This window comes from Phyllosticta citribraziliensis, assembly GCF_038025025.1.
Source record: "Phyllosticta citribraziliensis strain CPC 17464 chromosome Unknown J3D65scaffold_5, whole genome shotgun sequence".
NCBI lineage: Eukaryota > Fungi > Ascomycota > Dothideomycetes > Botryosphaeriales > Phyllostictaceae > Phyllosticta > Phyllosticta citribraziliensis.
The window spans coordinates 281,570-293,728 of record NW_027117342.1 but is presented as its reverse complement, the minus strand read 5'-3'; the positions used below and the strand labels follow the sequence as shown (position 1 = coordinate 293,728).

At 58.7% G+C, this 12,159-nt stretch overlaps 4 protein-coding genes across 4 annotated transcripts; 1 reads left to right on the top strand and 3 right to left on the bottom strand.

The window, feature by feature from the left end:
* Positions 1–87: 87 nt before the first annotated feature.
* Positions 88–1,463, top strand: J3D65DRAFT_621060 (uncharacterized protein). The gene is made up of 2 exons (XM_066799916.1): positions 88–622; positions 673–1,463. Exons 1-2 carry the CDS (start codon positions 156–158, stop codon positions 1,352–1,354), a joined length of 1,149 nt encoding a protein of 382 aa, XP_066655817.1. The 5' UTR covers positions 88–155; the 3' UTR covers positions 1,355–1,463.
* Positions 1,464–4,238: 2,775 nt separating this feature from the next.
* J3D65DRAFT_316214 (uncharacterized protein) lies at positions 4,239–6,751 on the bottom strand. The gene is made up of 4 exons (XM_066795308.1): positions 6,630–6,751; positions 5,297–6,463; positions 5,155–5,245; positions 4,239–5,110 (listed from the first exon to the last, which is right to left on the bottom strand). Exons 2-4 carry the CDS (start codon positions 6,289–6,291, stop codon positions 4,421–4,423), a joined length of 1,776 nt encoding a protein of 591 aa, XP_066655816.1. The 5' UTR covers positions 6,292–6,463; positions 6,630–6,751; the 3' UTR covers positions 4,239–4,420.
* A 567-nt stretch (positions 6,752–7,318) lies between these two features.
* J3D65DRAFT_621050 (uncharacterized protein) lies at positions 7,319–8,493 on the bottom strand. Its single transcript, XM_066799915.1, has 2 exons — positions 7,825–8,493; positions 7,319–7,686 (listed from the first exon to the last, which is right to left on the bottom strand). The coding sequence occupies exons 1-2, from the start codon at positions 8,447–8,449 to the stop codon at positions 7,568–7,570; spliced, it is 744 nt and encodes a 247-aa protein (XP_066655815.1). The 5' UTR covers positions 8,450–8,493; the 3' UTR covers positions 7,319–7,567.
* An 871-nt stretch (positions 8,494–9,364) lies between these two features.
* J3D65DRAFT_316221 (cytochrome P450 reductase 1) lies at positions 9,365–11,902 on the bottom strand. Its single transcript, XM_066795309.1, has 3 exons — positions 11,606–11,902; positions 9,732–11,534; positions 9,365–9,676 (listed from the first exon to the last, which is right to left on the bottom strand). The coding sequence occupies exons 2-3, from the start codon at positions 11,520–11,522 to the stop codon at positions 9,380–9,382; spliced, it is 2,088 nt and encodes a 695-aa protein (XP_066655814.1). The 5' UTR covers positions 11,523–11,534; positions 11,606–11,902; the 3' UTR covers positions 9,365–9,379.
* Between the last annotated feature and the right edge of the window lie 257 nt (positions 11,903–12,159).

Genomic DNA, 12,159 nt, shown 5'->3' with positions numbered 1-12,159 from the left:
GACCTTTGGCTGGCTCGGCATTGGCCTGGGTGCCCATCACATCATCCACGCTAACTCGACATGGCAGCCGGCCGCCCGAGATATTGTCCAGTCATCTCAGCACCCAAATCGTGATGACTTGGCTGCCGGTATTGAATTGAACTGAATCAACCGTCATGCCCCCGTTTCGATACCAGTACCGTCCCGGTCTTCATCTTTCGGTTCTGCCGCCTCCCCGTCCCTGTCCCCGTCTGCCCCCTCCCACGTCATTGCCAAACCTCGGCAACCCCCCGATAGCGATAGCGCCAGCTCGCCGACTCCGACACCAGGCCATCTCTACAACTTGCCGACGTCGCTCTGCATCATCTGTCTCGCCCTCTCCCTCTCCCTCTCATGCATTCGTAGCTCGCCGCTCCGCAATGACCCTCGCGACGTCCAATGCCGCGCACGACTACCCCACAGTGGATGGGACCCCGCCCTTGGTTCCTGATCCCCCGGTACCCTTTGCGAAGCTATGTGCGCGGTTAGACGATGCAATAGCAGCTTTTTTGGCCCAGGAATTCCAAGATGTCCGCCTCTCTGCCGTCCAGGCCCAGACCCGCGTTGCCCTGGGCGTGATAGAGGAGGCGTTGCAAAGATATAGGTTGGTCAGCCTTGCCATACTCACCATTTTCTAACCAACGCGACCACCAGCATTTCCGAACTATCCCTCTCCTACAACGGCGGCAAGGACTGCCTCGTTCTACTCGTCCTCTACCTTGTAGCGCTCCACCGACGCAGCGTCGCCACCTCGTCGCCAATCCCACCCTCCATCCAGTCCGTGTACATACAATCCGCCCACCCCTTCCCCGAGGTCGAGCACTTTGTTGTCTCGTCGACCCGGACCTACAGCCTCTCCCTCGCAACCTACGCCTCGCCCATGAAAGCCGCCTTTGCGTCGTACCTGCGCGACCAGCCCAACGTCAAGGCCATCTTCGTCGGCACGCGGCGCACCGACCCGCACGGCGAGCACCTCACGCACTTTGACCCGACCGACCACGGCTGGCCCAGCTTCATGCGCATCCACCCGGTCATCGACTGGCACTACGTCGAGATCTGGACCTTCATCCGCCACCTCCGCATCCCCTACTGCCCGCTCTACGACGCCGGCTACACCAGCCTCGGCGGCACCACCGACACCCATCCGAACCCGGCCCTGCGCATCGACACGACCGACCGCTTCCGCCCCGCCTACGAGCTGGTCGAGGACTACGAGGAGCGGCTCGGCCGGGATGGAGGCGGAGCCAGCGGCGGCAGCGGGAACGGCACGATGCGGAAGCCGTCTCCGCAAACGGCGGCTGGGCTGGCGCAGTCAGGGCCGCAGACGCCGAATTGACGGTACCGGATGAGCGCGTTTTGCGGCAGAGAGAGGACAGTACAGGCAGAGGAAGATTTGCATCGCATTTTGGGTATCCCACGTGGGATGCGGACATCAGGGTAGGGGAGGGGAGGGGATAAGCGCATCGCATCGCATCGCATCGCGACCCGGCGGGTAAAAGGAGAGAGGGCCCAGGCAACAACCACATTTGGCACGCATGGGATTCGTTCGGATCGACGACCACGAAGCATGGCATGGCGAGGCGTCAGGCGAGAGGATCTTTGGACGGTGGCGGGTTCGGTTCAATGCACCATATTTCGAAGATTTTGGCGGTTGGCGGCGCTAGTCAAGCAGCAGCGGCAGTGCAGTGTAGACAGTCCCGTGGGGATCGACTCTGCATACATATGCGACGCGACGCGCATGCGCGGCAAGTGTTTGGGCGGGCAGAGCGCTGCCTACGTAGGCTGCCGCAGTGTGCACAAGCGCGTCCCGAGCGCCAGCCAGGTGGGAAGAGGATGAAGAAAGAAAAAGAGAAAGAGAGGGGGGAGATGAATGTACGGAGGACTTCTCGCCTTGTCTGTATCTACTCACATCACACTACATTACATGGCTGTCGATAGAGCGGTGGGTGATATGGCACTTTGTCTTTGCAACTGCTCTCACGTCGTCTTGCGTCCATCCTCACGTTCACCCAGAGAGGAAAAAAAAAAAAGCAAACAGCATAAACTTTTAAAAACGCAGTGCGGAACTGATGGCAGTGCAGCATCCGCACATCTGTCCGACGAAGGAAGTGACTTTACGTCGACAGACGGACGGCGGGCTTTGCATGTGATGTGCCGCTAGCAGGCCTGACGACCGCCTGTCATCTATCCGACAAGGAACTCAGCCGTTATCGCTTTCCTTGCCTTGCCTTGCCTTGCCTTGCCGTGCCTGTCCATCTATCGAAAGCCGTTCGGTGTGTAGGCAGTAGGCACACGCTATCCGTCCGGTCCGTCCACCGAACAGGCGGGCGGGCGGGCGATCCCAGACCCGACGGCCAGCCCACCTCACCGCCCACGCTTTTGCCCGAACAGCGCGCTTACCTACGCCACCCATGCGCGGCGTATTGGATGCAATACGGGAATATGCATGACACAGCCTTGCGTATAGAATCGGTTTTACATACACAGCACAGCACAGCACAGACCATCGTTGCTGCTCTGGCCCCGGGGTGCGGGCAGCCCACGGCAGGGCATCTGGGTGGGCATCTGAGGTGGGCTGTCACCTCACGACATGCGGATGGCATGGCATGCGCGGATTCCGCCCTCTCTCTCTACACACGTTGCCGTGTCCATCACATCACAGAAGCACAGTTAGCGACCTCCATGCCTCCCTTCCTCCCCCCTCCCCAACCACCCTCCTTTCCCATGGGTGAGAAAGATGGGTAGGGCGGCGGAAGCACCGGTGGCCAGCCAGTGGGAGCACGGCCAGCAAGCGAATTCCTTGGACCCTACGAGCGATCCCCGTTTTGGGTTCGGGGCGCTGATGGGGCCGTGCGCGCGAGGGGGTGTGAGGTTATTCTGTCGACACGCCACGCCGAGACAGAGAGCCAGCGATAACTATGTAGAAAGAAAGAGAAAGAGAGAGAGAGAGAGAGAGAGAGAGAGAGAGAGAGAGAGAGAGGGAGATGAGCTTCATGTAGACCTACCTACCTACGTGCCGATACTCTCTGTACCTACCTCCCTCCCTCCATCCTCTTCCCATCCATGCCCACCATTTGTTGCATACACATCTCGTCAATCATTCAATGGTGACGACCAGTTGGTGAGCTACACACACACACACACACACACACACACACACACATACGTACGTACCTACGTACATGTACCTAGGTGGCTACATTCATTAGCCCCCGCAGCCACTTGACTGATGCAAAACAAATCCTCTCTCTCTCTTCCCTTTCCGTCCCTTTTTCCCCGCCCGCTGGTCACTACTCCCTACTACTCACCGTCTTCCTATACCGTTCGCGGTAACCCAAACGCGGCAAAATTACCCACCCACCCACCTACCCACCTGCCCACCTGCCTACTCGCCACCACCACCACCCAACACCGCAACCCAAATCAGGAAACAGAGAGAACCAAAAAAAAAAAAAAAAAGTGGGAAAATGGATCCATGCCGAACCAACTGCACAAAAGCACCTCATGCCGATACGGAACCCGCGCGCCGCGCCGGGCTTCGCTGCCGAAAAACATGCGCGTCGTGGTGCCGAACATGCCGAACATGCCGGCGGCAAACGCATCAATGAGCCGACAACGGACGACGGACGACGGTCGAAACGACTTCGAATCATGCATCCTTCGTGATTGTGCTGTTCTCATCTTTGACATGTTCACCACACCCCAAAAAAATCAATCAGACACCATTGTATTGCTAGACTACTCGTCGGCTAAAAGGCCCTCAGTTGGAAAATGAAAAGAGACGAGGCCTGGCACCAGCCTCCCCAATCATCTGACAGGACAGAGACATGGCGAGGGCTTTGGCCCCAGGTCCGACCGATGATTGCTGCAAAAAGAGGAAAAAGATACCGTACAAAAGAGCATGCAAACAAAAGACAGGGTCGAAGAGAAAAGAACCGCCCAAATCGTCATCGTCGTAGCCCGCGAGGGCAGATCAATCTTCTTTTTTTGTTCCCGACCAACCTGGCTGACCAGAAGAAGAAAAAAAGGAAAACCCATTACGCTGCCTGTCGCCACCCGTAGACGAGATACTCAACATGCAAAGAAAAAAAGAAAAAGGAGCAAATCGACAAGCGTCAAAAAAAGACATACAACCATAGGCGAAAGGTGATCCCAACGTGGCGGCTGAGATGCGAGCCAAACGACGAGCCAATGCGACGAAAATCGATTAGGCGGCTTGTCGGCGACGTGACCTTCCATGCGGTCCATAATCCATGTTTCGCGTGTTGGGTGCGTGAAGACGATTCGTTCGTTTGTCAAAGTAGCGTTCGCTTGTGAAAGTAGAGATAGACAAGTCCCAGCGACGGATGGCGCGAGGGAGTGTGCATCTTGGGCGTGTTGATGTACGGCCTCGAGACCTCCACTACTCGCGGTCGCTGGCAGCGTTGCTCGAGGTCGAGGAATGGTCGCCGTGAGCAATGACGGGAGTGGTGGGACGAGGCTTGTCGTCCTCGTTCTGGACGCGGACGACGGGCATCTTGGACTGAGTCGGGGCGAGCTGGGACGAGCGCGCAACGAAGCCGCGGCCATTGCGATCACGGCCCTGTCCACCAAAGCTGGTGTGCGTAGTCTTGTTCAGGTAGTTTTCGAATTCGTTGCCGTCCTTTTGAGGAGTGAGGGACGAAATGCGTTGCTGAGGAGCGACCAAGCCGGGGTTCATGTTGCTGACGGCCCTGGACTGGAGGACGCCGTACTCGAACTCGGCAGCGCGAAACTGGCGGGCGGCGGCAGTCTGCTGCTTGAGAATCTTCTGCTCCTGCGTGTCGGCGTAGCGGATCTGGATCGTGTGCTCCTCTCCTCCGTCGGAGACGGTGACGGGGGTGTTGTTGAACTTCTTGATGACTTCCTCGCAAATGTCGCGCGTCTCGAAGCGGGCAAAGCCGACGCCGCGGCCATGACCGGCGGGATCGCGCAGGATCTTGCTCGAGCAGACCTTGAAGGGGCCGAAGATGTTCTGGAGCTCCGCCTCGTTGATGTGGCGAGGGATGTTGGAGACGTAGAGGTTGGTGTTGTGCTCATCGGCAAACTTCTTGAGCTTCGCGTAGAAGGATTCCTGAAAGGTCAGCTTGGTACTTTAAAGGGAAAGGTGATGCTTACACGCGCAAAGCTGACTTCGTAGCCGAGGTAGTGGAAGCCGCGAATGCAGTTCTCAGCATCCTTGAAGTTGTAGTACTTGATGAAGCCGAAGCTGCAGTGTGTCAGTACAAAGCAAGCGTCAAAAGGATCAGACTCGACTCACCCCTTGCAAAGATTGGTCTTGACGTCGATGATGGACTTGGAGCTCTGGATGTCGCCAAAGCGGATGCCCCACTGGTGCAGCATGTCGTCCGTCGTCTCGGGAAGCAGGCCGCGGATGTAGACGTTGGTCTCGCCGTTCTTGTTCTCGAGCGAACGGTCAAGCGGCTTGACGGGCGAGCTCGGCGCGGGAATGGCATGGGGGATGGCGGGCTCCTTGACAAGAAGCTCCTGAATCTCGGGCGGAATGGTCTGCGCGACGGGGGCCTTGTTGACCTGCGGGACGTAGAAAGGTCCAAGGTGAGAGGGCGAAGGAGTGCCGCTGCCAGGGTAAATGGCATTTGGAGAGCCATTCATGTAGACGTTGGGCTGGTAGGTGGCATGGGCGCTCGTGTAAGGAGTGCCGGGCAAGTCCTGCTCGGTGGAAGAGATGGAGTCGCGGCGAGGAGTGATCAGGGCCGGCTCCGCCGAAGAGACACGCGAGTTCCAGTTGTTGGCAACGGGGCTGTTGTTGTCGAGCATGTGGTGTCCATACTGGAAAGCATTGGGAGGGAGGTAGTGGTTCAGAGGCGTCTGCATGCTAGGCGAGTGGGGAAGTCCGTGGTGGTAGTTGGTGATTCCAGGAATCATCTGGGCCGCCTGCTGGTACACCATCGCGTGCTGTCCATGCTGCATGTGCGCCGGGACCGAGACACCGAGCTCAGAGGACGTGGCCGAGACGTGCGAGCCAGGCTTGGTCGAGCCGAGAGACGGGTGGTGCAAGTTCATGCCGGCGAAGCCCTGGGTCAAGGCAGCCAGGCCCGCGTCGCCCACCAGACCGTGATATGGCAAGACACCGGGATGTCCAGGGTTCAGAAAGGCAGGACGGTGAGTCTGGCCCTGGTAGGTGCCATACATGGCGGTGCGGCCGCCAAAGTTGGCAGGGTGGTGACCGGCAAAGTTGCGCTTGCGCTGCGACTCGATGTCGGAGAGAGCCGCCATTGCTGTAGACTGCAACATGTGGTCAGCCTCGAAGTCGACGAAGAGTAGAGGTAAAGGTGTTTTGGGATGGGCAGGCCAAGGAGCAGAGGGCGAAGCTGAGCGGACGAGGCGGAAGTGAAGAGCAATACCTCGGCGGTGATGGAGTTCGTTAGATGATAGCGAGCTACCGGTGTCAGAGAGTCGGATTGACCTGGCAAAGTCATGTCAGCGTCTGGCGAGGATGCAAGTCCTGGGGCAGTGGCATGGTGGTGCATATTTGGAAGGCCCGTGCAACGGTCGAGGGCGGTGGTGGGCAGCGGGGAGGTGGGCAAGGTTGAGCGGCGGGAGCAGTCAGCAGGGTAGGACAGACGACATACCTGACGAAGATGCTGGATCGCTTGAAGATGTGAGGGAAGCGACTGCGGGCAAAAGCTGTGGGCGTGAAGGTCAGCGTTGGTGTCGTGTTTCGGTTGGCGGGCTGGGAGAGCGGAGGTGGTGTCGTCGACGTCGTCGAGGTCGAGGCTCGGTGGTGCAAGACTCACTTTGGGCTGGAGGAAAGCTACAAAGAAATGCAGGGCCCTGAGGCGGATGGATCGAACGGTAGCGGGACGAGGCAAAAGTGGAGCGGAGAGGGCGGAGAGGAAGAGGGATGGGGCGTGTGGCGAAGATATAGAGGGTGGTGCTGCGCGCGCGCTAAGGGCAGTCGAGGTGGTGACGGGGAGGGCTTCTGGCAGGAGGCAACGTCAGTAAGGCAAGTGGCAGAGGCAGGCGCACACGAGCAGAGCAGAGCAGAGCAGAGCAGCCAGCAGCGCCTCCAAGCCCGTCGGTCGGTCGGTCGCTTCGCTTTGAGGCTCGACGAGGACGCGGCAATCGCTACTGTCTGTCTGGTGGTGTTGTTTACTCGCAATGCACCGCTGCTCAGGCTCGCTCACCCGCCCACCCGGGGCAGGCTGAGGTGTCCACCAGAATGGTACCTACCCGGCTCTTCTTACTTGATCGAAATAAAATAAAATAGGCACGGAAACAAAAAAGGGCTGCCTCGATAGCAATGCAATTGCCAAGAGCGACGGGATTTTGGATCTGGCGCGCGAGGGCGACAAGTGGCAGTTTAAATGCACAATGGAACGACGGGCACTTCAGTCAGTCTGTGCAAAGGGGGGTGTACAGAACAGGCACCGGGGCGCTTTCTTTTGCAGCGTGTACAGAGTCACCCAATGCGAACCGCTCTCGAGCGTCTCGTCTGAGACAAGAACAGTATGCAGGCGGCTGAAAAGGCTCTCGACTGGGGACCATCCAACCCCACGGCATGCACCCCTCACGACGGCACGACATTTTTCTTCTTTGCTCGCCTGTCTGTCTGTCTGTCTGTCGACTTTGATCCAACGTTCCAAGGGAAGGGGGCGCGCAATCTGCTCTGCTGGCTTGCCGTTTCAGCTGGGGGAGCGTCTTCTATCAGCTACAGGTCGCAAACGAGGTGGTCAATCTCCAGTGCAGCACCACGGACCCCCAGCCTCGAGTGCCCTGACCAATTGACGTCAGACGGGCGCTGGGGATCTGGGAGCTTGTACATACATGATACACAGTTGCATCTGAGAGGATTTCCCAGGCTCGGTCGGTGGATCTGCGAGATGGACGCCCGCGGGACCATGCATGCACGCAGCTTGCTTGCCTGCCTGCCTGGTAGTGACCAGCCAGCCAGCCAGCCCCGGGGGGTGGAATCTTTTGTTTGTGCGGATGGGTCTGGTCTGGTCTGGTCTGGTCTGGTGCTTGTCCTACGACGTCTCGTCGACGGATGCTTCTGATTGGGCTGGTCGGCTGGCTTCCGCTTGGCCCGCTCTACGGCACGACCGCAACGACAACGACGACGACAGCACCCAGAGTCCCTCGACGTTGGCCCGGTGCAGGAAGCAAGGACCCAAGAAGCAAGCAGGTCCAAACATAGCTCAACCTCAGCGCGCAGACCCTGAACGCCATTGGCCGTCCAGCTGGTCCTGGATTGATCGTGTTTGTCATCCCGCGAACCTGGGTTGAGCGACGGGGAATCCACAAGAAGATTCCCCTCGGCGCGCTGTGCGACGGCGTCTTGCTGTTTGAAGCTTCCCGTGCGCCTGGTGCGTCGTGGGCGCATCGCACATGCGAGGGACGCCCAAATGGTGCCAGGCTCTCTCCCCACCGCGTCATGTAAGCGCAGGGACATGGACCGACGTCGAGGCGCTCGCTCGGTGGACCGACGACGATGGGCGTTCGTGGGCGACCAGCACGGCGGGGGCATGCGAGCAAGATGAAGGGTCGAGGCCATGGGCAAACGAGCCGACCTGTCACATTGGACCATGGAGTTGACACGGACGGCTTGGGTTGTGATATTGCTCATGTATGTAGTCAGTGGTGGACTGGTGGTCTAGTGGCGGCAGCGCGTACCTGGTTCCCGGGACGTGGAGCAGAGGTCGCTTGAATCCAAATTTGTTCCGCGTTTCACTGTGCGAAGTATCTCTTGACCGCCGTTTGCTCACCACGACACTTTCTTTTTGCGCTTCGGCTTCTGCTTCTTTGCCCCGTTGGGCTCTTCTTGTCTCGTCCCCGTCCCAGGAATCCGACCTTCCTTAGCTCACATCATCTCGTGAGACGCGAACGACCTGACCCCGTCTGCTGATGTCCAAGGAACCCAAGGCAGGGCGCTGCGTGACGCCATCCATGCCGTAAGGTGGAATGCGATGCCATCAAAATGCGATGCACAAAGGCACCCGCCGCCCGATCCGGCTTCGCCCGCCCTCGACGACGAGAACTTTACTCCGCGCTTGTGCCATGGTCGCCTGTCGTGATGCGCCTCTGTTCCTGTGCCCGCCAGAAAAATCCCGGGTCGAGGCCGCACTCACGCCCCGTCAGCCCCAGCCCATGTCCTGCCGCTACCCGCCCATTATTGGCCCAGAGACGCTTTTGTGCTGAGATGCCGCCTTTTTATATTTTGCTACACGGCTTCTATGGTTTCGAATGCGCCCCATTCGCCCTCCCGCACGTATGCATCGATCGAGGCAAGAGCTGCCTTGTATCAACACCCCATCTCCAATCCAGAAATGACCCTCTAGCTGTCGCGCATTAAACAGTCTACCACGTCCGAAAATGCCTCTCCTCACGACCACACATCCTCCTGGTACTGGTTCGACGCGCGCATCGACTTGACTATGTCCTCGCCCTTGGACTCGGGCAACCCGCGCTGCTTGGAGATGATTTGTCCAAGCAGGTTGTTGACCTCGCGTGCCATGTGCGCGGCGTCACCGCACACGTAAAAGTACGCCTTTTGCTGCAGCAGCTTGTCGATGTTCTCGGCCTGTTCCTGGATCTTGTGCTGCACGTAAACCTTGTTGGGGCCCTCTCGGGAAAAGGCAACGTGAAGCTCAAAGGCGTCGCCCAGGTCCTTCTTGTACTCCTGCGCACAGGTCAGCCAATCCATCAAAACAAATCTGCTTCCGTGATTAGCTTACCTCCCACTCATCCTTGTAAAGAAAGTCTTCATCTCGCTTCCTGCAGCCAAAGAAGAGAACCGTCTTTCCAACCTTTTCGCCCGCCCGCGCAAGCGCTGCGCGTTCCTGGACGAAGCCCCGGAAGGGAGCCACGCCAGTTCCCGGGCCGACCATGATGACGGGCTTGGACGGATCCGAGGGCAGCTTGAAGTTGGAGTGGCGCACGTGAACCGGAACATGGATGCCGTCGTACTTGTTGCGAGGACCAGTAAGAGCATAGTTGAGACCGTGTGGATCAGGATCAGCCACGCCGTGCTGCTTTTGCTTGAGCGCCAGCAGGTAGTTGGTCGTGACGCCCTTGACAATGTGAGGGGCCCCCGGCTTCTCAATCGACTCGACGACCGCCGTGATGGAAATCTTGTCTTTTTGAACCAACGACGAAGACGAAATGGAGTAGTAACGCGGCTGAATCTTGTGCAGACCCTCAATCATGATTGAAAATGGAATCGACGACCACGGCTGGCCAGTGGACTGGATTTCGAGAAGCTGAGCGATATTGAGGTTGAGAGCGGCGACCTTTTCAGAAAAGTAGTCCTTGTCAGTGCCCATTTTGGTGAGCTCAGCCTTGGTAGTATCGTTAGGGGCAAACTGGGCCAGAGAGTGGACGAATTGACGGGATACGGGGGCGCAGATTTCCATGTGGTAGCGGACGGCGGCAGCGTAGGTCGTCGGAGAAGGGAAGGGAACCTTGGCGGTAGGGTCAATTCCCTTGACGCTAATGACCGTGTCGCGTTTCTGGTCAAGACCGAGTACTCTGAGGAAGCGGTCAACCTCTTTGCCGGGGTTGGTGGGCCACACGGCAATGTGGTCACCAGTCTGGTACGAGAGGCCGGAGCCACCAATGTCGATTTCCATGTGCAAGCAGTTGCGCTCGCCGGCCGTGAAGAGTTCCTTGGATTCCGCAATCGGGGCAATGTACGGGTTGTGCGCGTTGAAGGGTCCCTTTTGAGCACCCTCGAGGTGGTGCTTGTTGGGTTCCCCGAGGTAGACTTCGTCGGTCTCGGCACTCATTTCAAGCTTCTCCGAAACCTCAAAGACGGGCTCATAAACAGCTTCGCGCTCCTCCAGGTGCATCTTCTCAGTCAGAGAAGCCCACATGGGTTCCTTCCAGGCCAAAAAGTCTTCTTCCATGGTTCCGGCGCCGTCATCGCCCTCTCCGGCGTCACCAATTCTGGTAGCACCGAGCTTGCGCAATGCGGCATCTACCGAGCGGACCATGGAGTTGTAGTGCTCGTAGGTATTGTTTCCGAGACCGAAGGCGACGTAGCGAAGGTTGGTCAGAGGCTTGTCGGCGGCGGAACCGCCGTCGCTAAAGGACGAATCCTCGCCGGTGATGAACTCGTGGAATTCGACGGCATTGTCAGTGGGCTCTCCCTCGCCGTAGGTGGCCAGGACGAAGATGGCGACCTTGTCCTCGGGGAACTGGTCCAGATTGTCAAAGTCGTAGTCTTCCAGATCGGCGACCATGGTCTTCAAGCCAAAGCGCGAAGCACCCTCCTTGGCCAAACGCGATGCGTAGTCCTCGGCGGTGCCGGTCTGAGAGCCGTAGAAGACGACGCAATTCTTCCCCGTCTCATCCATCTTCTCGATGATGTTGCGCGACTTGCCGGCCTTGGCGCCATTGGTGTGAGCCAGCGAGCCGGCGAAAGGGTCGGCGGGCTTTGCCCAGTAGGTTCCCTTGGTGAAGTAGGCAATGGTGCCGGCCAGGAGCACGGCGAGCACCACCAGGTCGAGGGTATCGAGCTGGGCCATGTTGTCTGCTGTCTTGCGAGCGAGAGTCAGCGCCGGGGGCGGGGCGGATGGAAGAGGCGCAGAAGATATAGGACGGGACATACTTTGTAGCAGGACTAGTTTAGAGTGCTGCCTGGAAAAGACTAGACTCCAGCAAGCACGAAACGTGGTCTCAGTGGCGGCGAAGGATATCTGACAAGCGGGCACCCGAGGATGAGCTGCCCGCCGGGAGTTTGCGCGAAACCGGCCGGCTTGTGATGGGGCACGTGTGGAGAAGGGGCCGAAAGCGGGTAGATGGGGAGTCGAAGTCGACGACGCAGAGCGGCACGATCCTGGGAGAGCGTCCAGGCACCAGCAATTGGAGGCAGTGGAGTGCTGGAAAAGGAATAACAATAATATGAAGAAGGCGATGAAGCGGGACGGAATCCAAGCAAGTCTTTGAAGACCTGAGGGTGGCAGTGGCTGACGGGCTGGCGTGGGCTGGGCTGGGCGGGCCCTGGGCGATAAGCGGGCGGGCGCTTCTCCTGGGGCGCGGCGGACCCTTTGACTTGTCCCTCGGATCGATCTGCTTGGAGCAGTGAGGTGGTGTGGAAACTGACGGGAACTGAACCTGAGGCCGCCCGGCAACGCGACCTGACCTGACTGACGGCGGCTGATC